The 24,095-nt window shown below is 38.6% G+C and overlaps 1 protein-coding gene across 4 annotated transcripts; it reads left to right on the forward strand.

Moving 5' to 3' along the window:
* Window positions 1–157: 157 nt before the first annotated feature.
* Window positions 158–22,348, forward strand: scn4aa (sodium channel, voltage-gated, type IV, alpha, a). Of its 4 annotated transcripts, none has more exons than XR_001664724.1 (27): window positions 158–571; window positions 6,571–6,874; window positions 7,026–7,144; window positions 7,260–7,349; window positions 7,444–7,572; window positions 8,524–8,615; window positions 8,717–8,962; window positions 9,049–9,112; window positions 9,290–9,431; window positions 9,542–9,739; window positions 10,420–10,590; window positions 10,665–10,794; window positions 11,463–11,701; window positions 11,782–11,955; window positions 12,809–13,165; window positions 15,049–15,534; window positions 15,787–15,828; window positions 15,932–16,052; window positions 16,163–16,317; window positions 16,405–16,578; window positions 16,708–16,830; window positions 17,111–17,392; window positions 17,487–17,540; window positions 18,065–18,202; window positions 18,329–18,433; window positions 18,579–18,679; window positions 18,899–18,987. XR_001664724.1 is itself a non-coding variant. In XM_007571851.2 (27 exons), the coding sequence occupies exons 2-27, from the start codon at window positions 6,620–6,622 to the stop codon at window positions 20,554–20,556; spliced, it is 5,646 nt and encodes a 1,881-aa protein (XP_007571913.1). In that variant the 5' UTR covers window positions 168–571; window positions 6,571–6,619; the 3' UTR covers window positions 20,557–22,348. The 4 variants fall into 4 exon arrangements, 3 of the variants coding, with proteins under 3 accessions (XP_007571913.1, XP_016537183.1, XP_016537189.1); XM_007571851.2 differs by lacking the exon at window positions 18,579–18,679 and adding an exon at window positions 19,268–22,348 and having other exon boundaries at window positions 168–571; window positions 18,899–19,169; XM_016681697.1 differs by lacking the exons at window positions 15,787–15,828; window positions 18,579–18,679 and adding an exon at window positions 19,268–22,348 and having other exon boundaries at window positions 168–571; window positions 18,899–19,169.
* The last annotated feature ends 1,747 nt before the right edge of the window (window positions 22,349–24,095 follow it).

The following is a 24,095-nucleotide window of genomic DNA, read 5'->3' on the forward strand; positions in this document are numbered from 1 at the left end:
CGTATTTACGATTGTGCTGTAATTTTTTTATTTTATTTCTCCAATTAAATGTTGGGCATGTATTATCTATAAGTTATAGTTAATCACAGTTATTGGGGAACAAACGCTTTAACTATCTGTGTGCAAAACATCTACATTGATGATTTTCACTTTGTGAACTTAGGTCTACCGTGCACCTGAAGGCTGCAAAGGGAGTAGAGGGTATCATGCGCATCATCAGATGTAGCCATTCATTCAGGTGAACGGAGTGTGCTCCGCTCTCAGGGGTATAGTAAGTGCCACTCTGAAAGACCTCGGCGTTTTCCTCCTTTGATCTGAGTTTGCGGCGGTTCTGGGAACCATGTTCCTGAGCGACCAGCTGTGTGGGAACGGGACGTTGTCAAAGGTCTGATCTGACCCCACCTGGAGCAGCTCCTCCGGTTTCACCGCGGGAATCCTGGGTGCGTCAGGAACAGCTGGCCCGTAACCCGCCACGGCTGCCACAGGCGGGGGGAATAACGTTCACAAGCGGCTTAAGGAGATACTTTTATGATACACAGGGATTGACGATTTGGTGGAATATTTGTGCAAGGTAAAAACACTCAACACTCATGCTGGTGTAGTGCATGAACTCGCTAGTTGTCAAACTGCAGATTTACGGTCCTTCTCTTGGAAATTCAGTTGAATTTGGGGAAATCTGGTCACATATCACAAAGTTTCAGTTTCTCTGAAAAAAAAAACAGAGCTGTGAGAAGGGGTGCGTGGAGGTCATTTTTTGGTTCTAATTATGGTTATGGGCTGCTATTTTTACTCCATTAAGTTACAGTTTTCCACAAAGGATATACAATTTTGCTGTCTGAAAGTGCTTATTTAAAAACTGAGCACTATAAGGACATTATGTCTTTCACTTTTAATTTTAATAAGCTGAGCAAAACAAAAATCTGACTCTTTTCTGGCAGTGTGAGTGGTTTTATGCCAACACCTGCAGCGTTTAGTCTAACAGTACTTTCATAAGCATGTTGTCAGTGAAGAAGATCATAATTTTATTGCACAATATTGTAGAAAAAAGGTTGTTATGCTCAGGTTTTTGCTGTCACCCATCAGGTGAATGACCAGCTTCCCTTAAAACACAATGTTGGAAGACTTTGAAATCTTCTGTGCCCCCTCTCCCCCCTTTAGTGCCTTATCCCACAGAGTCAAAGTGTTATTTTTAGCCTGTGTCTTCATGGCAAATTGGCAATAACCCTTGATGCTGTGGATGCTCATAAGTAACCATTTCCCTGCCGTTAGACCATGTTACCCATACCAGTGATGTTGGAGCCTGGAGACAACCTGCCTCCAGGCACACAGTTAGAGCAGATCTTTGGACATAGTGGTGGTGGAGAACGTGGAGGCTGGTGTTCATTTTTAATCCTGTCAACAGAGAACCTGAAGCTCTTATATAACCGGATGGGCTCCTGGAGGCCCAGTGGCAGGGCTAATACAAACATCTCCATCTGGGGTGGTCTTGATGTGCATTGATTCCTGAGATTTGACTTAAATATATCAACTTAGGTTTTTTTTTCCACCTGCTTTTCCTAAGCATTTATTCCAGGCATTGTATGTAAATGTGTGCATTTCCGTTGTCTTCTTCTGCCTGAGAGTGTTTGTTCATCTTGCATCACATGTACTTGGATGCAGAACGTGTTGGTTTTGAGTTTCTTTCACCAAGTGAGCCCATGTGACTACTTGGCTGGGACTCCATATTTAAAAGGTGAAGTAAGGTTAAGCATAACTGCAACTCTTTCCTAATAAATAAACTTATTTCTTTACATGTATAGTTACATGCTCAAATCTAACTACTATTACTTAGACAGGAGCAGCTTGGTTTTGGTTTTCTGTGGGGTTTTTTTGTTTGTTTGGTTTTTTTTGGAGCTAATAGCTCCCCACGGTCCCTCATGAGATGGAAGGGGTATTCTCCATATCACTTCCAAATCTCAAATGACTGTCCAGTCAGTACAAAGGCCAAATGGGTCAGTTTGAGACAGGAGAAATTGTGTAGAAGATTTTGGGATAAGGATTTTACATCTAAAATAAAAGTATTCATAGAGCAAACATTTGGGCTACAAACACAAAGGTTCTTGTGTTATAAAACCAGCAGTGACGCCAAAACCTGTCAGCGTAGAGACTGTAACTGGTAGCAAATAGAGAACAGTACTTGAAGAAAACCTTTTAGAGGCTACAGAAGTCTTGAGCCTGGAATGAAGGTTCATCTTACAATAACCCTAAACACACAGCCAGAGCCACAATTGAATGGTTAAAGTTAAGGATATTTATATCTTAGAATGGCCCAGTCAAAGTCTGAATCTGCAGTCAGCTGGGAATCTATTGGCAAGACTTTGGAATCAGTGTTCACAGGTACTCTAAGCTTGAGCTATTTTGTATATGAATGTGTCAATGAGCAAATGTGCAAAGATGGCACAGACATACTTAAAAAGACTAAAAGATGTGACTGGACTGAAAGGTAAACCTACAAAATTTTGAGTTCCAATGAAAATACAGTGTTTGTGGTAATAATATGAAAAAAATGTGGGTATGTTGTTTCCTTAATGCCCAAATCTATCAGTGAACTAACAGCGTTTAGACAGTGTTTCTACAAATCCATGCTCGGATCTGTAAATGTCCAAAGGTCTGCAACAGAATCACACAGGATGTTCTTTGGATGTTAGCTGTAAGTCAGGTAAGCCCACTCTAAGACCCAGAAACCCTTATCTCACCCCTACGAACCAACACTGGCTTGTGATAAAAGCCAAAAAGCTAGTTGGGCTTGTTTCCTGAGGCGAATATTGGCATTCACATTCCATGGTTGGCTAGTGTGACAGAGAAGTATCTACATTACTCCGTCTATATCCTCAGCCAGAATGTCACAGGTCATATTGGTCTTTGCTAACATGCAAAATGATACATATGTATTACTGTCAGGGAAGGCTTCTGAAGTCACGTTTTTTTCCCCCCTCCATAGTCCTTGATTTCTCAGTTTTCCAGCAATTCCTAGTTTGGTTTACAGACATGTAAATTAGGGGAAAAAAGTGCACCAGCAGAGCCAGGCGAAGGATGAGTGACCATCTGCATGAACCAGTTCAGAGGTTGCAGGTATTTTCCACAAAAAGAGAAATAATGCGTAAACCAAGCGTGCAGGGAGTAAAGACTGAAGAGAGACAAAAAGTGGTTATGCCAAAGAAAATTAACACAAATATTTCTTCAATTGTAAAAAAAAAAAAGTAGTACCCCAATGCAATATTTTTAAAACAAAATCATTGCATTTTTACTGTTTAGATAGATATGAACATTACCTTGGAAAAAACAATTGATATGTTTTGAACCTTTTCCCTTTTTGCCACGGAGAGTACAATAAAATAATTCTGCTTAACTAAATTTTGTAGTGCAAAATATGTCCCCTGCATATGAATATCAACTTTTTTCTCACCTGTAGACTAAAATATTTGACTAAACTTTTTTTTAAGTTTTGTGATAGATCTTCTGTTAAACGTTGGATTTTTGGTCTGGATTTCTACTTGTCTATGCAAATGCACATCAATGGTTCACTGACACTGCTAAAAAGAGATTCTTAATCCCAGTGTTGTCATGATGTGTTTTTTTGTGTTTTTTTGTGATGGACCCAAAAGCAGCAGGCCAGAGTTGTCGAATGTAGTTGAATATTTAAAAATAAAAGTGAAGAACAAAGAAACTTACACAAAAACCACAAGAAAAACACAAACCATAAATCCGGAGAAAGCAGACAAGTGGGAACAGACTGTAAAAAAATAATACAAGACCTAGCTGGATGAGCAAACGGATTGCAGGTGTGAGGGGAGAACAGGAGACAAATTGAGGGGAGGAAGAGAAAAAGTGGCACAGGGGGCAAGGGAGAGTACACTGGGGATTAGGAAATAAATCTAACATTAGACTACAGAAACATAATTAAACTAGAGTATGAGTATCTAGAAACAAGAAGTAAACATAGCTAGAAGCATTAAGAAGAACTGATCTGAAGTAAAACAGAAACAAGACTGGTCTAATAAAAGGAAGCTGAATGGCAGCGTGTTAAAAAAGTAACGCTTGAAAGACTTTTAGGACTGAATTTAGAAGAAAAATGTATTTTTTTTTAGTATCCTGAAGTTGGTTTTGACAGAAATAGTATAACTGTAACATTTAACAAAGCAATTAGATTGGATCAGACTTTTTTTTTTTTTTGTAACTAAAACAGATTTAGGCAAAGACAGACTTTGCTTCTAAGAGTTTTGAGTGACTGGGGCAGATTATGAAGAAAACATTCATTTCCATCCCCTGTACAAGACAAGGCAACAGTCTAATAATAGGACTTTTTTTTTATTTTGACACTGGCAGGCTTTCAATTTTGAGATCTTTAAAAATGGACATTTGATGGCTTCAGCAGTTACATCTTGATGTAATGTAATCAGGAAATGCTCCCCATAAGGCCAATGAGAAACACATCTACTTTCATGATGTGTATTTTAAGGTTGGCTCTCTGTTGGGAGCAGTGGGGCCCACAGCTCCCAGAATGGGAGTTTTGAAAAGCAGTGATTTGAAGGGCCCAGGAAAGGAATACAAATGTGCAGGTAGCAAGGTGGTTTTGGACACACTAATCTCTGTTGTAGCTGATTTTTTTCAGGGTACGAAAAAAAAAAAAAGAGGGGAACTCCAGGTGCCAGAGTCAGGTGTGTGCTGGGTAAGAGAGGCAGCTTTCAGTAGGGGTCGGGTTAAAATCATTTTTCTGCTTGAACGATAGCCTCAAGTGTCATATGTGAGGGTAGAGACAGAGGCACAGAGGCTTGGTGTGTTCAGGGTCCCGTGTAAACTAGAAGGAAGCAGAGAAGAGTCAGTAAGCTAAGCTGGCATGCTGTCCTGTTTATCAGAGGGATGTGAGACGCAGAGCGGAGGGAGGAATGAGCAGACTCATCGGGCTTCTGAAACACGATGCTCCGTCCTGATTGCCTGGAGCAGCTGTGCAGCCACCGTATCTCTGTGAGCGTGCGCGGTCTCTGCACAGGATGCATGATTCTGTGTTCAAGTGGCACGATCCAAAGAAGTGTTTCAGTGCATTCATGTGTGCACTCAGCCGAACACGGGTTTGTCTTGTCATTTTTGACTGATTTTTGTAAAGTGTGTGATTAGTTTGTTCACACACTTTTAGTGATCCGTGCCACGTCTATGATGCGTTTTCCGGGAGACTTGATCTGATTTTACATGTTGAATAGGTTAGTGATTTTTTGTGTTTTTTTTTGTTTTTTTTTTTTTAAGAAAACAAGATTTAACCACATGCAACATTTGGAATACTCTAAAGCAATTAGTGCAATTGGCAATTAACCTTTTTTTGACAGGTTATGATTAAATGTTATCCCTAGCCATCGGACTGAACAGTGCGCCCAAAGGGGTATTTGTTTTATTTGTTGGTAAATAGAAATGTTGGCATAATTGCAACACCCTTCACTATAATTGGGACCTCCAACAAAGATGCATAGATAGGCCTTTGAAGAAATTGTTGCTATGGCAACTTAGCGGCCATTGTTTTTTTATGCCACACTGAAATGGTTTAAATCTTTGAACAAAGACAATTTGTTTACATAATCAATAAATCAACTTAAGAACAGAAAAAAGCTATACAAAGTTACCCGTTTTCACTAGCAACCCTCAAAACAAAACACATAGCTTGATGAGCCCCAAGACTTATAGGAAAATATTAGGTGGACTGATGATGAGGCTAAGTTGAACATTTTGGACGGTGAGCGTCCTGTGACATCTGACAGAGACTTTCAGACAAAGAAAAACAGACTGACTGTCAAACAGGATGGTGGTAGTGTGCTAGAATGTGACCGCTTTGTTGTTTCACAATCTGGTTGCATTAGTGCTGCTCTCCATATTATCTTGATGCAGACTGTCTGACCACTGTTTTGTGAGGGTCAAAAAATTTTCACAACAATATTGTGCAATAATATTCATGCTTAATTGACTAGTTATATTCCTTATGAAAATCAACACACATCTTCTTTACCTGAGTTGTGTATCACAGAGCCAAGACATACATTGCTAATAATTTCCAAGTCACCGAGTTATGACATTTTGGTGGTAACAAAAACAAACAAACAAAAAAACTTTTCTTTGCATATATTTTTTTTTTTTACATTACTAAATTAATGCTGTTAAACAAGATTTTTTGGAATAATGACAATGATTTTGCTCTTACCATGGAAGATACATTTACTTTCAGGTTTTTCATAACATTGGTTTCAATAAGTGTGGATGGTGATGTGTACATGACAGCATGTAACATTCATACTGATCAAATTTTCCAATTCCTAAATGTTTTAAACCAGTTATGCCAAGCATATTGGATGAATACATCATTATGTTTTCTTTTTTCTTTTTTTTTTTTAAACAGCAATAATCTAATGCCACATTGTTTTTGGTGAAGGGTGATCACAAAAGCATACAATTTCAATCTTGGTTTAACTGAAGAACATTGGCTAAATGCTTCTTGAGACACATGGGGTAGGAATGCACTTTGTTCTTACTTCCCATTTTTTCATTCAGCTCAATCTAGGGAGTACCCGGCGTGGTTACCTCCCTTCGCGATGCAAAGATGGCGAACCTGCTCCCTCCCCCAGGCATTGCGGTCTTCCGCCCGTTCACCCAGGAATCACTGGCGGAAATCAAGAGGCTCGCGGAGGAAAGGAAGAAATCAGCAGAAGCAGAAGACCATGACGGGGGAGAACCAGTGGGGCCACACCCTGATCTGGAAGCTGGAAAGAGCCTTCCCCTAATATATGGAGACCCTCCTCCAGAGTTGCTCAACACACCCCTGGAGGACCTGGACCCCTTCTACAAAGCCCAGAATGTCAGTCTGAATCCATCTGAGCAGAACCACACCACAGCTGTCCACATGCAGTGCATTTTTTACAATAGTTATCGTTTGTCATTGCTAAAGATTTGTTGCAATGTTGCTTAGACTGGAATTAGTTTTCAGGATACATCTCTTTGTTTTTCAGACATTTGTCGTGATCAGCAAAGGAAACACGATTTACAGGTTCAACGCTGAGCCGGCTTGTTACATTCTCAGCCCCTTTAGTGTGATCAGGAGAGGATCCATCAAAATTCTCATACATTCATATCCTTTTGTCTATTTAGCATCCACATTTTGATTTTTTTTTTTTGCTCAATTTGATGAATAAAAGCAAAAGATTTGTAAGCATCTTAAGGAACTTTCCTTAATCCTGACTTAAATTATTTAGCATGTTCATCATGATTACCATTCTGTCGAACTGTGTGTTCATGACGATGAGCAACCCACCAGCATGGAGTAAAACTGTGGAGTAAGTGGTTTTATTTTACAGTTGTTATTTTTTTCTTTTTTGGTCATTTTGGTGCCTGGGCTTTTTCTCATTTATGACAGATTGTCTTTTTCAGATATGTTTTTACAGGAATCTATACCTTTGAGGCTACAGTCAAAGTGTTGTCGAGAGGTTTCTGCATTGGTTCGTTTACATTCCTTCGAGATCCATGGAACTGGCTGGATTTCATGGTGATCAGCATGGCGTAAGTATCTGAAAGTACTTTTATTCTTGGAGTCTTCTCTAGTGATCTTAAGTAGAAGTACTGAAGGCTTTTTGAAGCCTTTTTATTTCCTGTTCTTGTGCCAGACCGTAACAGCCTACTGTGCAGTCTACGAAAACCAAAGTAAGAAAAATGGAGTAAAATCTCATCCATTAAACAGTATTTGTTTTTTGAGAGGAAAGCATGTGCAATAACAGTTCATGTTACAAATGCCAGGAACATGCACTCGTACATATTCCTGGGATCTTTAACAGGCTGATTGTGCTTGGAAGCCCTTCAATATGGCTGAATTTTAACAAGTCTGCAAAGAAGACGGGCCAAAATTCTTCCACCTTGATGTACAAAACTCATTGACCATTCCTGCAAATGCACGATTGAAGTTGTAGTTATCAAGGGTGCCATAATTTATTAGGTTTAGAGGAAAGTGCTTTTTTAGGTATTGCAGTTGTCAAATCATAATTTGACAACTGTATTTTATATTTACTCAGGTCATCTTTGTCTAACAACAAAGTCTGATGAAAAATTTCACAAAAAAGCGAGTTCAGAAGAAATCTTTAACATGAAAACTCCTTTTTCCCCATTATGCCATGATTATGCACAAGGGCTTGAAAAGCTGCCTACTTTTGGACAGAGCGATGGAGAAAATCTGAAGAATACAATCCACAGACCACATTAGAGATTATAAGCTCTGATGCTTTCAAAAGAAAATCTAATGAAATGAGAAATGCCTTAAATTTTTTAAACTGTTTACTTTGTGACTTACTGTCATTTTCAAACCAATCGTATCACACCAAAATGTCTACTGTCTTGATTTCTGTTGTATTTCACGGACTTCTTATATTAGTGACATAATAACAAAAGCATGACTAGATGTTGTGTTATTTTTTCATTTTACTTGGGTGTTTAATTGTTATTCTTTTCATTCTTTCCTAGCTACATTACTGAGTTTGTTGACCTTGGCAATGTGTCGGCTCTCAGGACATTTCGTGTACTTCGAGCCCTGAAAACAATTACTGTAATTCCTGGTAACCGCCTTCATTCTTAACTTGCATTTAAATGTTCTTTATGGCTTGTTTTTTCAGTTTGCCTTATTCTAGTTGGTTAATATCCAGTGACTGTCTCATAGGCCTGAAGACCATTGTGGGGGCTTTGATCCAGTCGGTGAAGAAAATGGGGGACGTCATGGTCCTGACCGTCTTTGCCCTCGCAGTCTTTGCCCTCGTCGGCCTCCAGCTTTTCATGGGAAACCTGCGTCACAAATGCGTGCGATGGCCCATTCTGATGAACGAAGTTTTCAACGCCACCATGGCTGTAAATGAGTCTATGTACTCCAACAGTTCTTTTGATTTTGCCGAATACATCGAAAATCCGGGTACGTTTCCGTTTTTGCCTCAGTCATTATTTCATGGCAATATTTCTTCACAGGAGAGTTAACATCATTGTCTTCTTTGCTTGCAGAAAATCAGTATTTCACAGAAGGCAGCATAGATGCTCTAATTTGTGGCAACAGCTCTGATGCTGGGTATGTTTTACCAAAAAAAAAACATTCCCAATGTAATTTAGCTGCTTGTTGTCTGTTTCGAAAATTACAGGATATTTTATAGAATAAACTTATTTTTTGATTAAAGTGATTTAGAGACAGATGTGCTTCAAGAAAGGTGCCATTAGTTGTTAGTTAACTTTTTCCCCCTGTTGATAGAAAGTGCCCAGAAGGATACACATGCATGAAGGCTGGAAGGAACCCTAACTTTGGCTACACCAGTTATGACTCTTTTGGATGGGCCTTCCTGGCTCTGTTCAGGCTCATGACACAGGACTTCTGGGAGAATCTTTTCCAGCTGGTTGGAACTTAATTTCTTCTGTGTTTCTTTGTGATTTGTCTGTTTGGGTGATTACATTTGTAAGTGAGAAAATTGTCCTAAGTTCTTGCAGCTTCTTTTCTTTTTTAAAGACTCTGCGGGCAGCTGGGAGGACATACATGCTGTTCTTTGTGGTGGTCATCTTCCTGGGCTCCTTCTACCTCATCAACCTCATCCTGGCTGTGGTAGCCATGGCTTATTATGAACAGAATCAAGCAACTCAACTGGAGGCCATCGAAAAAGAGGAGGAATTCCAGCGGCTTTTAGAGCAACTAAAAAATCAAGAGCAGGTAACGACAGCAAGTCATATTCATCCAAGGCATAAATTATAAACTCTTATAAAGACTTTTCTTTTTAAATTAAAAGTAGATCAATACAATTATTTTTTTTTTCTGTAAACTGTTTCTAAATTTCTTTTGGACACTATTTGATCGCATTCAAGATTTCAAACATGGCCTCATTTTTTTTTTATTAATGAGACAAATGTCACAAGATGATTAATAATAATAATAATAATAATAATAATAGTTCATTTAAAGCCTCCCAGCTTGTTTTTTTTTTTTACTTGCCAAGTAAGACAGGCAGGCAAAATGAACACTTTTACCTTAACATTTTAATTTAAAAACCTAGAAAAAAAATCTAAGATTCACTGGTAACCCATTTTAATAAATACTTCACAAGAGAACCACGGGGAGATGTTGGTGTGAGTAACAAATTGATATAGAAATATGAGACAAGGATATATAATGTTAAACTTAGGAAATGGACACAGAGAACAAAGGAACCAAGTACAAACGCCGAAATAAAGCAAAACACAAAACCAAAGTCCAAAAGCTGATGACAAGAAAAACACTGGCTGGTCTTTGTTTTTATTCTATCTTCACACAAGCATAGTTCTTTTTATTCTCAGTAGGACGGATATATTTAAATAGCATATTTTCAGTCAACTTTGCAATATTTTAATTGGCAGGCACAGTTCCATGGAAGCCGAGCCACCCTGGCCAGTAAGAAGTCTGCGAGTCAACACACATTATCAGAGATGGAAGATAATGGACCTGGTCTCAAGCAGGGTGAGGCTGTGAATGACTGCAACGGAAGAGTTGTTCCTCGCTTGATGATTCGAGCGCCCACTATGGAGGAGGTTGGTTGGAGAAGACATATTGCGGTCTGCGGAAATATCGTTTGTTTCACATCATTTCTAAGCACATCCCATAGTCTGCTGTAGATTATGAAGTCAAAGAGAAGTCACTGGGCTCGGTGCACAGCACACTTCACCTGGAAGAACCTGGCTTGAAGAAGAGATCTGGTAGTGCTGCGACAGTGCTGTCTGTGGTCGCCATGGAAGGTACAGCGCTAAAATGTCACAAACAACTGAAAAAACACAATTCCTAAATATAACAATATAACAGTCCCAGACATTTGCAATCATAGCCAAAGCTGACTGAAACATATTAAAAATTAAGTCTACTAACAAGGACTTAATGCCCATTAAGTTCTTGTTAATAGGACTTAATAATCCTATTAAGTCCTATTGCAGTAGCTATAATGTCATCCATTGCAGCTACTCATTTTTACCTCTGTAACAATAAGTATTTACATTTAACTTTACATCTTAAGACCTTCTAGAGTCACATTAGTAGTGTCCAGATGAAATTAGTGTCACACCAGTAATTTGCATCAGTGTCAGAACCACTGCCAACTAACTTAACTTTTCAAACAGTTGTAACTCTGACCAGTATTTTATTTAAAGAGAACATTAGCATTGCCATTGGCTTCCCACGGTGAGGCTAATCACGCTGTATCCCATGCAAATCCCTGTCAACATTTGGTGTCATGCCCTTGTGGTGTTAAGCTTGGGCTATTTTAGCCTAGTAAACAAAGTGAAACAGAATGGCATGAATGTAGCTGTCACACAAAGGATGTTGCAACAGATATGCGGAAGATGAGCACCATAACCGTGTTGAAAATTGTCGAAGTGCAATATGTCTTCTTCTCTTGTTTGTGTTTGTCTAGAGTTGGAGGAGGCTCAGAGACCCTGCCCACTTTGCTGGTACAAATTTGCAGACATGTTCTTGAAGTGGGATTGCTGCCCCACCTGGATTGTTTTTAAAAAGTGGGTGCACTTTGTGGTCATGGATCCCTTAGTTGACCTCGCTATTACCATATGCATTGTGCTCAACACCCTTTTCATGGCAATGGAGCACTACCCCATGACCCCGGAGTTCGACAACATGCTCTCAGTAGGAAATCTGGTATGTATTTACCACTTTTTAATCTAGCAGGGAAACGTGCCAAGATCTCAGACCTTTTGAGTTTCATTTATGCTTTCTAGGTTTTCACTGGGATCTTTGCAGCTGAAATGTTTTTCAAGCTTATCGCCATGGATCCCTATTACTATTTCCAAGTTGGATGGAACATTTTCGACAGCATTATTGTAACTCTCAGCCTGGTGGAGTTGGGTCTGGCAAATGTCCAGGGTCTGTCAGTCCTAAGGTCATTCCGTTTGGTAAGAAACAATGATGATCGGAAATTATTTTCTCTGTTTTTTTCAAGTCAGGTTGTGTTGAATATCTATGAGTCAACATCTCTGAAAATCACATCTAGCACTAATCAATCATGGTCTATTTGCTGCTGATTGAGTAAAAAAACAGACAGCCAAAAAATTAAGAACCTTGAAGCAAACATTTGGTGGTTTTTAGCAATATGCTAATTCTTGATTAACTGTTATTAAGAATCTGTTGCAGTCTCAGATGTTGGGAGAAAATGTATGAAATTAGCCTAATTTGGACTTTCATAACCTATTTAAATCCAAGAAGGGAAAACTAGAAGCAAAAAAAGAGTTAAGCTGACAATTTCAGAACTGACAGGTTAACCTGACTGCTTTTAATGTTAGACCAAATCAGCCCTCAGATGGCGAAAGGCATCTTAATTTTGGTCAACATCTCTTGCTGTTCACTCCTTTCGAACCAGATTAGTTTCAACTCATTTCACAAAACCTAAGGGAGCATGTTTGATGCTGAGGAGAGAAGACGATATCTGTATAATAGGCAAAGGAAAAGTAGTTGGTAAGAGAGGGATAATTCTAATTGACTTAGTTCATCACCTTTAGAAGCTATCACAAAGTTAGCGGCGTTGTTTAACTTCAAGTTTTAATTGAATGGGCCATGTTTGGCTTAACATTATTTCAAATCAACACTGATAACTTTTCTCTAAATGTTCAAACTTGAGATTTCGCTGACTGCTGTTTACTGTGGATACATTGTTAACCGCTCATAACTATTCAGCACCCCTCAAATGAAACTTCCTCTGTTTTTCTTCATGGCGTGTCTTTATCTCTCATTTGTGTCTTCTGTGTCTAGCTTCGTGTCTTCAAACTGGCAAAGTCTTGGCCCACACTCAACATGCTCATTAAGATCATCGGTAACTCGGTGGGCGCTCTGGGGAACCTGACCTTGGTGCTGGCCATCATCGTCTTCATTTTCGCCGTAGTGGGCATGCAGCTCTTTGGAAAGAACTACAAGGACTGCGTGTGCAAGATCTCCGCAGACTGTGAGCTGCCACGGTGGCACATGAATGACTTCTTCCACTCCTTCCTCATCGTTTTCCGCATCCTGTGCGGCGAGTGGATCGAGACGATGTGGGACTGCATGGAGGTGGCTGGGCCCGCGATGTGCTTAATCGTCTTCATGATGGTCATGGTCATTGGAAATCTAGTGGTGAGTTTTTAAAAGGTCATTAAGTTTAAAATATGCAGATTTGCAAGTGGAATAATTGCTGTTTGTGCTACAGTGATGGCAAGTTTGGACAAAATATCAATCAGTTATTTTACAAGATTATAAGTGTGTGTCACCCTTCAATTTGACTCTTTCATTGGATAAGACAATGGTTAATCAAATTAGTTCATCCATTTCCTAATGTAGTTGTCTAACTGATTGCTGTCAGGATCAAGATTTTGTCAACAGCTTGTCTTTGTGGCGCATAGTATTGTGAATGTCGACAGCATAAAAATACTTGCCTTGACCTTTTATATTTGCTTTAGGGAAGAAGGCCTGATGGAGGATCACTGACAGACATCATTTCAGGATCATATTTAATTGCAAGAGCCAAAACGGTTTCCTGTCAGGTTATTCATAGAAATAAAAAGGAAATGACTCATCATTAAGCCCTAACTGAAATATTGCGTGAACTACGTCACGCTACGTGTAGTTTGCTTATATCCTACGATCTTGCAAAGCTGGTGATTTAATACAAAAATGCACGTTGAAATTAAGGCAAATAAGTTCAAGTGTAATTGGTAAGTGTAGGATTTCTAGGTGGATCAAATCACGTGAAACCAGCAAACAGAAGTTTTGACTCTGCATGTGACCTAAGATCTGATTCTAGTAAGCCAGCTATACTGCTTCGGGAAGAAACACAGACAGCTGAGAAAGCAAAGCTCAGGTAGCAAAGAGACTTATTGGGTGCACAGTGAAAGTCATTTGATAGGAGAGTTGATAGTAACTGATGCAGAGATAAATTATGCTCCCCCATGAACAGGCAGGAAAAGGAGCCAAGTTGATGCCTTTAAAAGAATCAAATTAGTGGATCAAATTGAAATAATGAATGATTTCATCACATTTCTGCAGTATTTCTTACAAACTTCTTTCTCATTTGTTGCTTTATTACACCCTGCTAGTACTGGTTTTGACTACCTTTGGGTCTTCAGAACTGCCTTATTTTTATTGCATTGATTCAACAACAGCTTGATCCAAGCTGACAGTCTGGACTGAGTTGATGCAACGTGTTGCATTGTCCTGCTGAAAGTAGCAATCAGAAGATGTGTTCAGTGCTCTGGTGTTTAAACAATGCTGAAAGTGAGCCCAAAAACAAGTCCCTCACACCAACGTTACACAACCAGCAGCGTTAAAAGGTGGTATTTTTCATACATTGGTTGTAACAAATGGTTATTTGAATTTCTGTTGCATTTCTGTCATCTGGAACCACTCCTCCCGTTCGTCTCTGACATTTGAAATACTCAGACAAACCTTCTGGCACTGTTAAACCACGCCGTGGCCAAATTCACACCTCCCGTTTTTTTTCCCCCCCTTGAATTTGTTGCCTTGAGATCGTCTGATTCTTGTGTTTGTGTCTAAAACAGCGTGTGGCGAGTTTGAAAATCAGTTTGTGCTTCACTTGTATGTCCTTTGGATCATAGCCTGTTCTTTTCTACTCCTTTATTGTTGGTTATGCCTTTGTGTAGCTCCATTTATCCGCTAGCTGTCTTTACTGATTCGCAGCTCTTGTTCCAGAATGAGAGACATCAACTAGTCGATGTAACCATGATAACCTGACAAGCCTGGCAAACGGGAAGTGAGAAATTGATCACCAGACTTAATCTAAAGATAGCCTCATCTGCAATAGCAGGCTGTCAACATAATGTTTATTAATGTGACATGTTTCCTATTTGCTTCAGACACTTCGAAGGGACTTGCACAGCAGCAGGGACTTGTATGAAAACTAATTAATTAGCTCCAAATCGTATTCATTTTCATGCTTTTCTCATCTGTGAAATATTTAAAGTACAATTTAAAGCATTAAGCCCGTCAATCTTTTTACGCAGGTATTGAACCTCTTCTTGGCGTTGCTGCTCAGCTCATTCAGCGGAGACAACCTATCGGCAGGGGATGAAGATGGCGAGATGAACAATCTGCAGATTGCTATTGGGAGGATCACACGAGGCATCGATTGGTTAAAGGCATTTCTCATACAGCGAATCCAGCAAATACTTGGTAAAAAGCCCAAGGAGTCGGATAAGGAGACGGCGGACGATGGAAAGCCTAAAGCCGAGGAAGTCAAAATGAACCATTTGGACGCCTGTCTGACTCTTAAAGTAGCAGATGGGATTTCAGATGGCCCTGTGCAAAGCCAACCCTCTGGATTCACTGTGGATGGAGAGCTCAATCTGAAAGTCCCAATCGCTGAGGGAGAATCAGATTATGATAATCTGAGTGACGATGATGATGAAGATGATGGTGAGCAGGATGTTGATGAAGAAGATGACGAACTTCCAGAGAGTGCACTGCGGAGAGATGATGAACAAAATACGGTAAAAGAAAAGAAGTGAAGATCTGTCTCACAAGAAATTAGCTAACTACATATCTACCTAATACTTGTTAGGTAATTCAATAAGATGGCTAGCAAAAAAATAATAAAATAAACTGCCGGCCTGCCATCAGTCCACCAGCACTGGATATTGTGCTGGTGATGCAATTTCCAAACACATTATATTCTCACTAACTGATAAATTACCCCTTACACAAGCATAAAAATATATATATATTTTTAAAAACTATTCCAGGAAAACCGTGAAGATGAAAGTAGTATCCCAGAAAAAGTAAAAGTGAGTAACTCTTTATGAGTAGCATTTTTCAGAGGTGTTTTCAGCAGAAGCCCAGAGCAGATACTAATTTTATGCTTATATTTCTTTTTTTACAACAAATGAGTGTGATGACGGGGATTCTTCAGTCTGCAGCACAGTTGATTATCGTCCTCCTGAGCCTGAACCTGAAAAGAAGGAAGAAGAGGAACCGGAACCTGAAGAACCAGAGGCCTGCTTCACTGATGGTGTGAACAAAAACATCTTTAAAATGAACCCTCACTGTTATGCATTGCCTTCAAAAGTGCCAAAGTGTATTATTTCCAGTGTGGATTCTATGCATTCTCGTTTTTCGCAGACTGTGTGACCAAGTGGCCATGTTTGACGGTGGATACCACCAGTGGCAAAGGCAAAGAATGGTGGAATCTTAGAAAAACTTGCTTCACCATAGTGGAACACGACTGGTTTGAAACCTTCATCATTTTCATGATCCTCCTTAGCAGTGGGGCTCTGGTGAGGCCAGTCATTACTCCAACTAATTCAGGATTGTTTCTTAAGCATTTGACTTTCCCCCTTCCTCCCCTCTTTTTTTTTTTGCAGGCCTTTGAAGATATATACATAGAAAGGCGACGAACCATCAAAATAATTCTTGAGTTTGCAGACAAGGTTTTCACCTACATTTTTGTCATTGAGATGCTCCTGAAATGGGTTGCGTATGGCTTCAAGACCTACTTCACCAACGCTTGGTGTTGGTTGGACTTTTTCATTGTGGATGTAAGTGTAGAGGTGAAGTTCCAAAAGCTGGCCTGCACAGTATGCAACAGAAAAGACAGACTGACACGTCTTACATTGGCTAAAGTCCATGCTAACCCCTGAATAGGAAATGTTGTTATTTTCTGGCAGATTTCCTTGATTAGCTTAGTTGCAAATTGGATGGGCTACTCCGATCTTGGTCCGATCAAGTCGCTGAGAACCCTCAGAGCACTGAGGCCTCTTCGAGCGCTATCGAGATTTGAAGGCATGAGGGTACGTACATTTCCTTTGGAGTCTGAACAGTACTATTTCAGCCTTTTGCATGTCTAAAAAATAACTGCACTGATTGGCTGCCCCTTTTCGCTTGTTGATTCCATACTCACAACATGGCTGTCTGCTATTGTAGAAGTAAGTCATTTTAAGTCAGTTTGAAACTATTTAAAATATTTTTTTTTCATTGATCTTATCAACAAAACATGTTTTTTTTTCTTGTTTTTTTTCTTAACCACATATATTTTTAGATAATTGAAATAGGGTTCTTTCTTTTGGGCAGGTGGTGGTGAATGCTCTTGTTGGAGCGATTCCCTCCATCTTCAATGTCCTGCTGGTGTGCCTGATTTTCTGGCTTATCTTCAGCATCATGGGCGTTAATTTGTTTGCGGGGAAGTTCTACCGTTGCATCAACACCACCACAGAGGAGCTATTCCCTATGACCGAGGTCAACAATCGAACCGAGTGCTTGGCCCTTGAAGAAGCCACACGGGAGGCTCGCTGGATTAACGTCAAAATCAACTATGACAATGTTGGGAAAGGCTACCTCTCTCTACTTCAAGTGGTGAGGATTCCTTTTAGTGTATGCTGCGATATTTAGTTGATATTGTCTTTTTATTTGGAGGCCAATATTTTGAGAATATTCTTAATGATTACAGGCAACTTTTAAAGGTTGGATGGACATAATGTATGCTGCCGTGGACTCAAGAGAGGTATTCATTTTCATTTTTTATTTTTTTGTTTACATGGGAAGTGCACCTCAGATTTGATGTTTTCCAGTTGCTTCCACTGTAAGCTTTTGAAAATGGCACCTTCAAATATGATAAAAAAAACTATCCATAAGTAGCGGGATAAGATGTTTGTTTAATCTCGAACATTTTGCCCCTTAATTTTGGTTTTTGGAAGAGGACCAAAAAACAAAATCTTCATTTGATAGTATACTATAGACTTTAGTGGAAATAGTAGCTCATAGAATACTAGATTTTTTGCAGTCATATGTAGGATAAATTATTTTTCATAAATATATCAATTTTAATCACTCTGTTCTTTTTTAAATTAATAGGATAACTGGCTGATTCAAATAAGTCACCCTTTACTTGTATTTTCAATAAATATGAGCGTAGACTGAGATTTATTTCAGAGATTGATGGCAATTTAATGAGTCACTACAATGGGACTAACTATCACAAAAAAATGTTTGTGTTTCAGGCCAATATTTTCTGTTTTTTCAATTTAGGTTGAGGAGCAACCATCCTACGAAATCAATCTTTACATGTACATATATTTTGTGATCTTCATCATCTTTGGTTCCTTCTTCACCCTAAACCTCTTCATCGGTGTCATTATTGACAATTTCAACCAACAAAAGAAAAAGATAAGTACTTTCAAGAAAACAGCTTGTAAAAACCCTACCGCAATTTATGTTATGGTTTTCTTGAGATGAAAAGCAATTTGGCTTTTTAAGCAATCAAATAATTATTGTCTTGTCTTATGTGTGCACTTTGGAGACCAAGACATTTTTATGACTGATGAACAGAAAAAATACTATGAGGCCATGAAGAAACTCGGTTCCAAGAAGCCACAAAAGCCAATTCCACGACCAATGGTGTGTTACTAATTTTCCAATTTATGAAAATCATGGACCCTTAACAAACATAAGAGGATTCCACCTCTTTTTAATGGTCGGCAGGAAATAACTGTTGAAATAAATTCTAAAACATTGATCAAAAAAGGTTTTTTTTTTCCTGAAGGGCGATGTAAGACCCCAATAAGGCCAGTAGGTGTCACTGTGTTATATTAGGAAATAGCATCAGCTCTCAGGACGATGTATTCTTAAAATTGCTTTCATTTCGTGAGTAAAAAGTGATCTCAAAAACCGCTGTTAGAGATTATTAAAAGCTTAGCTTGAAGATTGCCTGAACTGATATCGAGATGTTTATAGAAGTTCTTCTTAATGAATTGTTGTCCTAAAATGCTTGATTTATGGCAGAGGAGCTTAGTATACAAAGAACGACATTTTCATTAAATGGTTTGGAAAAGTTCACTGACCTTCTCCGTGTCTCTCCAACAGAACCCGGTCCAGGGCATTGTGTTTGATTTCATCAGCCAGCAGTTTTTTGACATCTTCATTATGGTTCTAATCTGCCTCAATATGGTGACCATGATGGTGGAAACAGATGACCAAAGCCCAGAAAAAGAGGATTTTCTCTTTAAATTAAACGTGGCCTTCATTGTTGTCTTCACCGGAGAGTGTGTATTGAAGCTCTTCGCGTTGCGGCAGTACTTCTTTACCAATGGATGGAACGTTTTTGATTTCATTGTGGTCATCTTGTCAATAGCTGGTGGGTACAATGTCTTACCATTGTTTTACTAAACAAAAACAAAACAAAAAAAAACATGTACTAGTATATTACATATTGTTTTTTTTTTCTGATTTCAGGTACAATGCTCTCAGACATAATTGAGAAGTATTTTGTATCTCCAACTCTCTTCAGAGTGATCAGACTAGCCAGGATTGGCAGGATTCTGCGCCTTATTAAGGGAGCGAAGGGCATTCGGACACTTCTCTTTGCCTTAATGATGTCCCTTCCTGCCCTGTTCAACATTGGTCTCCTGCTTTTTCTGATCATGTTCATCTTTTCCATATTTGCCATGTCAAATTTTGCCTACGTCAAGAAAGAAGCCGGAATTGATGACATTTTTAACTTTGAGACCTTTGGTGGTAGCATTATCTGCTTGTTTCAGATTACAACATCTGCTGGTTGGGATGGGCTTCTACTTCCAATGCTGAACAGGGAACCTCCAGACTGTGACCCTGAATTTGAGAACCCAGGCACAGATGTGAAGGGTAACTGCGGAAACCCGGGGATGGGTATGATGTTCTTCTGCAGCTACATCATCGTTTCGTTCTTAGTGGTGGTCAACATGTACATTGCCATCATCCTGGAGAACTTCAATGTGGCTCAAGAAGAGAGCGGTGACCCACTTTGCGAGGAAGACTTTGAGATGTTCAACGAAACCTGGGAGAAGTTTGACTTGGACGGAACAATGTTTATCGAGTACAGTCGACTTTCAGATTTTTGCGACACTTTGCAGGAGCCTCTCAGGGTCGCCAAACCCAATCGGCTTCGTCTGATTGGAATGGATCTGCCCCTGGTTATTGGGGATAGGATCCACTGCTTGGATGTTTTGATGGCTGTTACACAGATGGTACTGGGAGATACAGTGGAGATGGCAGCAATGCGGGATAGCATCGAGGCTAAGTTCATTCTTAGCAACCCCACAAAAGACTCCTTTGCACCAATTACCACAACGGTACGCCACAAGGAAGAGCAACAAGCTGCTGTGGTCCTTCAACGAGCTTATCGTAATCATCTTCTGAAGCGCTGCGTACGCCACGCTGCTTATATGCACAGACTGAAGAGGATTGGCAGAAATTACAACGATGATGATCCACCTGAAAAAGAGGGGCTCCTTGCACGAAGACTGGGAGTTCTCTATGGAACTAATATAGACCTTGCTGATGAAATGGAGCTTGAGGCTTTAGAACCTCTGACAAGCCAAGAACCTTTTAATACAGACTGCGAAAGGGCCCAATATCTTCAGGAGCCTCCTGTGCAGAATACGATTGTGGTTCCTGCTGAAATAACCAGTGAGGAGTTATTGCATTCTGCCCCCAACCAAGATCCCTTACCCTTACAAGCAAATCTGAGAGAGCCGCTTGTATGACAAACAGATGAAGTAGGTGTTTCCCCCATATTTTATATCAATCAACAAAGCAACAGTATTGACACAAATGTTCACAAATTTCCCACTTTATAAATACTTATAACAGCTTAGACTTTCCTGCTACCTACCACTTAAATACTGGTTCCTGATTATTGGAAACCTGTCTTATTCAGGTTAGAAACACAACTGAACTTTCTTGTGACAATAATCAGTGAAGGAAAAAAAAAGTCATTCAAAATTAAGTTCCAAACTTCTAAAGGAAATCAACAATTTTATTAAATGTATCTTTACCTTTAGACTTCAAATATTTTTAGACTTATCTCTGTAGAGTGATACCAGTCTGGACCATAAATCTCACATTTAATTATACTAGATCATTTTAAATTTTAAAAACCTGTTGTCTAAATGACCAAGATTGTGCCCCATGGTGAGACACCAAGTTTAAGGTATTGAGGTTATTTTCCATATCAAATTTAACTCTAAGATTGTTAAACCATGCTTTCGTAGAAAGTTTAAAACTGCAGTCATAAGTGGATGAAATGATTCAATCATTGTTAAGGCTGTTTTGCTTTTCTTTATGCCCCTATTTAGCTATCTTCTTTGCAATACTTGTATACCCAGAAATAGTTAGGTCCCCTAAATCTTAATGTGTATTCCCACCACTTTCAACTTTTAGAAACCTCAGACTTTCTAAGTTTCTATTCTGCAACTATTAAGGTTCATACTCTTGCCTCAAAACAGCACAAGACAACTTCAGTGTGAGAATTGCAAATGTAATCCATATTTTTCCTGCTTAGAATAAAGGGGATAATTGCATTGTTTCAGATTGGAATTTTTAATTTTACAAGCTTCTGGTCATCAGAATCTACCAGAAAATCTCAAATTATTTTGTATATTTGTAAATTAGTATGTAAGAAAATAAAAGGTATGCACTATTTTAATTCCTTACATGTTGAACTTATTACAGTCGTCTTAAACTAAAAAGAAAAATGTTTTCATAAATTCTTCAGACATGTGCATCTGTCTTATAAAATGCTGTATTGCTATTGTTTGATCTGCACTTATCTAAAAAAGCAATTGAACTTATGGCAGGATAAAGGTTTAGACACTGTCTGTAATTTTGATGTTAACTATGTCTACACAGTGTTTAAACTGCTATTCATTTAAACCTATTCAGTGTTTGGGAGCAATACTTTTATGAGGATACTTTAGTATCTGTTGCACATTTGTAAATACCCTCAGCTGCAGACTTTGTCTATAAAACTTGATCTTTTTTAGACTTATGAAACCTTTTATGCAAAACATGGAGTCGATGGTTGGCTTAGTCAAATTCTGACTCTAAAATTAAAAGAATGCATCGGTAAAAAAATACAGCCACAGAGAAATATATGTAAATATTAGAAACACTAAAATTGAGATCTGAGCAAAAGTCTTTAGCTTCCCTTTATTGTTTTATTTTCTTCAAAATGAAAAGGACAAACTTTCTTATAATTTTTCAAAAAGTGATCTCAATAAATGGTTTTCCAGACCTTTTGCCTTTCTAAGCCCAAATCTAAAATTTTATGTATTTATCGGCGTCTTTAAAGGATCTGTTCTCATGTCTGTCCTAACATTTAAGTGAAGAGGTCACTTGTGTAAGTCTTAACTGAGTTTCAAATGTCTTACTGTTACGGCAAACATTTGCCTCTGTGTAGAAATGTTAGGCACTGAGTAAAGTACTCCTGTAAATAATTTTTATTCAAATTCCATTGTAACCAAAAAGAAAAAAAAAAAACATTAAAAGGTGTTTTTAAATGTAGACATTTTATTGTAAATTTGGCTATTTAGTTGTCTGATGTGCTTAAGACGTTCTCTAGTGTTGTGTAAACATGACTAAACTATGCACTTTCAGAGTTTATAACTTTTGTTGTTACAGTACACCACACAAATCCCCATATGTTCTTATTTTTTATTTATTTTATTTATTTATTTTTTGTTTAAGTATTTAGCTTGTTTAACTTTTTGGCTTGGTAGAAAATCAGAATAAGCAAAGGGTACAGTTTTTCCTTTGAGGGGCCTTCTGTGATACGCTATCTGCAACATTTAAGCTTTGAAATGTGACCCCAAGCTCTGCTCTTTGAAGCTGAGACGCTGCTGCAGCTTGTCCCCCGTAGTCTTCCGTGATGATTTGGTCACATTCTGTTTACATTTCTACCGAGAGAGAAAGAGAGAGAGAGAGAGAGAGATCTCACGGTAAATTTTACAGCAACAGTGCGTTTACTAATTTCTTTTCTTTCTTCTTCTGTATATTTTTATTTTCTTATTGTAAAAAGTGTCACTACACTGTTAGAATAAAAAGTTTGTTTTAGGTTAAACCAGGGTGTGGGCTCGTGTTGTCAAGACTATTTTTAGGTTGTTTTTTTTTTGGTTTTTTTTTTTGTGAGAAATCAAACCAATTCTTTGCTGCCCTCTAGTGGTTGTAAACTTGACAACTTGAATTGATATTTACAGCATATACACTTTACACACATTTTATGAGGAAAAACTCTTTAAAAATATGCATGAGCTTAAGATAAATTAAAGTTAAACCAATAATTTCACATAATGTTTCTCTTTCATGCTATATTAACGATCTTATTCATTATGGCTTACAATCAGCTACATGAAGTGCCTTTAAGGTTAAGGCACAGAGTTACTGTTTTGTTTTGTTTTGTTTTTTTGTTAGTTTTTATTTTTAAGTATAATAGAATATCAGGAAAATGTTTAATTTTAAGGTCAACTGTTGAACTTTAGTGGAAGCTTAAAACTGCACTTAAAGACTGGGAAAGTTTTCAATCTCTGACTGTATATGAAAATTTATATTGTACTCTGTACTCATTTAATTTGTTTCAAATCCACACTTGAGCCAGCTAATTCAGTTCAGGCCCCTGATCAAACTTAAACAACACTAAAATAACTTCCATAAAGCAGACATTAGATCAATAAAGTAATCACTTCAAATCAGCAATTACTGCTAAGAAGCGTCCAGCTGGATTGAGCAAATGGATGTGTGATTGAGTACAAAGGAAATGGCAAACAGCATTGTCTTTTGATTGCTCATAGTGCAGACTGTAAGCCCACATGTGGCTCCCTGACACTCTGAAAACAGTGGATTTTTGCCTCAAAGTATAATTTATTAAAATTCATGCCGACTTTAAGATTAATAGAATTAAAAGGGCGTGTGTGTGTGTGTGCGTTTGTTTGTAATACGTTGTGGGGACGATTTTCCTGACATATACTACATTGTGGGGACTAGTTACTCCTTGTGGGGACTGGAGCCTGATCACCACGAGGGGAAACCCTGTTTTTGAGTCAGGGGTCAGAGTTAGGGCTAAGGTATGAATTGAGTTTTGGTTAGGGTTAGGGTTAGGTATGTGATGGATAGGGTTAGGAAAAGGGTAAAGGTAAGGTTTAGGCTGTAGAAATGAATGGAAGTCAATGGAAAGTCCCCACAAAGATAGCAAAACAAACATGTGTGTGTGTGTGCGTGCGTGCGTGTGTGTCTTTGTGTGTGTGTTTTA

Source organism: Poecilia formosa, unplaced genomic scaffold, assembly GCF_000485575.1.
Source record: "Poecilia formosa unplaced genomic scaffold, Poecilia_formosa-5.1.2 Scaffold7, whole genome shotgun sequence".
NCBI classification, from domain to species: Eukaryota; Metazoa; Chordata; class Actinopteri; order Cyprinodontiformes; family Poeciliidae; genus Poecilia; species Poecilia formosa.